Consider the following 4,001-nt stretch of genomic DNA (forward strand, 5'->3'; position numbering starts at 1 on the left):
GGAAGTGGCGCTGTAGCTCAAGTGGTAGAGCGCTTGCCTTGAGCTGAAGAGCTGAGGGACAGCACCCAGGCCCAGAGTTCAAGCCCCACAACCGAAAAAAAAAAAAAAAAAGGCTCAGGGACAGCACCTTAACTCTGAGTTCAAGCCCCCACAAAAAAATAAAATAAAAAAAAATATTCTTTTTTTAAAACTGCCTCATAGATTGTGTGTTGGGGGGGGGGGTAGTCCTGGGGTTTGAACTCAAGGCCTGGGCACTATCCCTGAGCTTCTTTTGCTCAAGGCTAGCACTCTACCACTTTGAGCCATAGACCACTCTGGGTTTTTTGTGTGTATGTGTGATTCATGGAGATAAGAGTCTCATGAATTTTCCTACCCAGACTGGCTTTGAACTGCAATCTGCAGATCTCAGCCTCCTAAGTAGCTGGGATGATAGGTGATTGCTGGTGTCCGGCTCATGGACGTGTCCTGTCACTGACAATATTTGATGGTTGGATTACAGCTCAGTGACAAGGGGCTTACTTGGCATATGTGAGGCCCTAGGTTCCACTCCCAGAACCACAGGAGGGAAAAAGATATTTTAAGTGCATTGATTTAAATAAAAATGTATGATTAAAACTAAGTAATTAGGGCTGGGAATGTGTCTTAGTGGTAGAGTGCTTGCCTCTTTAGACAAAATAGCATGGCAAAGGTTCTTATTCCCAGGCTTGAAGGCCAGCCCCCAGTTTATCCTGTTGTCTGAAAGAAACCAAGTGGTGACCTCTAACAGTGGCAGCTACCCCATGTCTGCTTTACACTCATGAAACATCTGGAAGCCTGCGTGGGTACTCAGAGGGGCCACTGTGCCTCAGCAGCTAACTCACTGCAGTGCTTGGACCGAGCTGGCTTCCGTAAGTCACAGGTAGAGCACCTCGCATTCTGGGGAAACATCACATTATCAAATTCATAAACTTGAAGAAACAGTAATTCATCTGCTTTTGTGATGGTGCCTGCAAAAAGGATAAAGATCACTTTCAAACAGTGTAGTGCACTTGATGTTCACAATACCTGCCCAACGCAACACAACTGAAACAGCTACATTAAACATTTTAAGTCATTTACTTTTTGTTTTGTTTTTTGTCGGTTGTGGGGCTTGAACTCTGGGCTTGGGCACTGTCCCTCAGCTCTTCAGCTCAAGGCGAGTGCTCTAACACTTGAGCCACAGAGCCACTTCCAGTTTTCTGGTGGTTAATTGGAGATAAGAGTCTCACAGACTTTCCTGCCCAGGCTGGCTTTGAACCTCGAACCTCAGATCTCAGCCTCCAGAGTAGGTAGGATTATAGATGTGAGCCACTGGCACCCAGCTCTTCATTCTTTTATGGCTAAATAATATTCCATTGGATGAGATTATGACATTTATTCATTTTTCAGTTGATGGACATTTAGCACTTCAATCACCGAAAAGTTTAAAAATAAAAGGAAATAAAAAATAAAAGGGAATAAAATACCAATTATATGCCAAAAGTAAGTATAATCAATTAATATCAGGCAAAGAGACCTGAGTGAAAACAGCAGTAGCTGTGCTATACTATGAGAGAAACTCAATTTACCAGGAAGAGGTAACACTAACTCTAATCTTGAACATACCCACTAAGAATATGCATATATAAGACAGGTGCTGGTGGCTCACACCTGTAATCCTAGCTACTCAGGAGACTGAAATCTGAGGATTGAAGGTTGGAAAGCCAGCCGAGCAAGAAAGTTTGTGAGACTCTTAGCTTCAATTAAACACCAAGAAGCTGAAGTGGAGCTGCAGCTCAGTGGTACAACAATACCCTTGAGAGAAAAAGCTCGGACTGGAAGAAAAAAAAAAAAGAATATACAAATATACATTTCACTTTCAGAAGAAGTGAGGTACAAGCTACAAGAACTCTGAATGATAATAATGAAATCGATTGTTTTGTACAATTAATATACATTATTTTAAAAAAAGAACAGCTTCACATACCACTCTCAGGAAGTGATTGACAAAACAACTCATATGGATGTAAAAGATTACACATGAATAACTTGGTTAATGGACTTTTGGTTCTCTATACCCAAGAACTAGAAAACAAAACTGCAATCAAGCAAATAGAGATCACTTATAAAAACTGCAGTGCAAGTCTTAAAAATTGTTAAAGGAGAAATGGTATCATACTGACCATAGTTCTACGTGTATGTAATTAAGTCAAACTATCAAAAAGATAAAACTTGGGGTTAGGAAGGTGGCTCAGTGGTAGAGCACTTGCCTTGCATGCATGAGGCCCTGGGTTCGATTCCTCAGTACCACATAAGCAAAAAGAAAAAAAGCCAGAAGTGGCACTGTGGCTCAAGTGGGAGAGCGCTAGACTTGAGCTGAAGAGCTGAGGGACAGAGTTCAGGTCCCACGACCAGAACCCCCCCCCAAAAAAAAGATAAAACTTTAAAAAAAAGATTGAAGCTAGTCATATAACTCGAGAGCCTGGGAGGTAGATGGAGGAAGGGAGGTAGATGGAGGAATTCAAGGCCAGCCTGGGACACAGAGAAAGATTCTGCCTCAAAGCCGGGCACTGGTGGTTCACACCTGTAATCCTAGCTACTCAGGAGGCTGAGATCTGAGGATCGAGGTTCAAAGCCAGCCTAGGCAGGAAAGTCCGTGAAACTCTTATTTCCAATAAACCACCAGAAAACCGAAAGTGGTGCTGTGGCTCAAGTGGTAGAGCGCTCGCCTTGAGCTGAAGAACTGAGGGACAGCACTCAAGCCCAGAGTTCAAGCCCCACGACTGACAAAAAAATAAATACAAAAAAGAGATTCTGCCTCAAAAAATAAATAGCTAGGCATGGTGGCTTATGCCTATAATCCTAGGTAGTCAGGAGGCAGAGATGGGGGCTCATAGATGGGAGTCTAAACTAGACAAAAAGCTCATAAGACTCCTTTTCACCAGATAGCTAGGTATGGTGGACTGTCATCGTATATACAAGAAAGTAAAAACATGAAACCTTCTCCCAAAAATAACTAAAACAAAAAGGGCTCAAAGACAACAGAGCTTGCCTAGCAAGCATGAGGCCCTAAGGCCCTGAGTTCATACCCCAGTAATAGGTAAATTGTTGTGAATGTATGTATGTATCATGTATTGGAAGATACTAAATAGTGCTAAATAACCTATGGATCAAAAACTAGGAATATAAACATAAAACTAGGAAACACTTCAAAGTGAGAGATTGGGAAACATGGCACATGTACACTGCCAAGTACACTGCTTGTTCCCAGCACTCTCAGCAAGATGACAGAACTATCACCAACCTGTGACAAGCGCCTTGACTCACCAGGATTGGTTACACAAGTCAGGGTGAAGAAAACCAGGTTGACAATCAGCAAGAGATAGGGCAGAAGAAGGTAAGACAAAGAAAACTCCAGGTCTTGACAGTAGCCAAGGATTTCCCAGGTGTATTCCACATAAACTGTCCCTTGCAAGACCAGGTGCAGCACGATGAAGATGTGGTTGCTGGAAGGAAGCAAAGGGCCACTTATTCCCAAGGCCGCCCCATGAAGAAAGTACACAAAAGAAAGTAACCAAGGCAACCACTGCCACTAAGGAGTGAATAAGAAACCAATGAAACATTTCACAGGTATGTTACAGAGTATGTCTCAATACTTTCCCACTCTTTAAATATCTCCATTCAAAAGTAGACATTTCAAGCGGGCCCCAGTGGCTCTGGTGGCTCATGTCTATAATTCTAGCTACTCAGGAGGCTGAGATCTGAAGATCAAGATTCAAAGCCAGCCCAGGCAAGAAAATCTGTGAGACTCTTAATTCTAATTAACCACCAAAAAAGCCAGAAGTGGAGCTCTGGCCCACTAAGCACAAAAGCTTAGGGTCAGCACCTAGGCCCTGAGTTCAAGCTCCCACCCACCCCCCCACAAAAAAAAAAAAAAAAAAAAGACATTTCAAAACCCAGAGACCAATGGCAGACTGGCTCTTTGTGAGTGGAGGCCCCAAGCC

The 4,001-nt window shown here is 42.9% G+C and overlaps 1 protein-coding gene across 1 annotated transcript in view; it reads right to left on the reverse strand.

The window, feature by feature from the left end:
• Positions 1–4,001, reverse strand: part of Zdhhc4 (zinc finger, DHHC-type containing 4) — a 17,988-nt gene that overhangs the window by 5,035 nt on the left and 8,952 nt on the right. The window contains exons 6-7 of the mRNA XM_013023393.1: positions 3,325–3,503; positions 861–986 (exon numbers count right to left, since the gene is read on the reverse strand). Of these exons, the coding sequence (XP_012878847.1) occupies positions 861–986; positions 3,325–3,503 (305 nt within the window). The remainder of the gene's footprint in view (positions 1–860; positions 987–3,324; positions 3,504–4,001) is intronic.

This window comes from Dipodomys ordii, unplaced genomic scaffold (genome assembly GCF_000151885.1).
Source record: "Dipodomys ordii isolate 6190 unplaced genomic scaffold, Dord_2.0 Scaffold68, whole genome shotgun sequence".
In the NCBI taxonomy this organism is placed as follows: Eukaryota; Metazoa; Chordata; class Mammalia; order Rodentia; family Heteromyidae; genus Dipodomys; species Dipodomys ordii.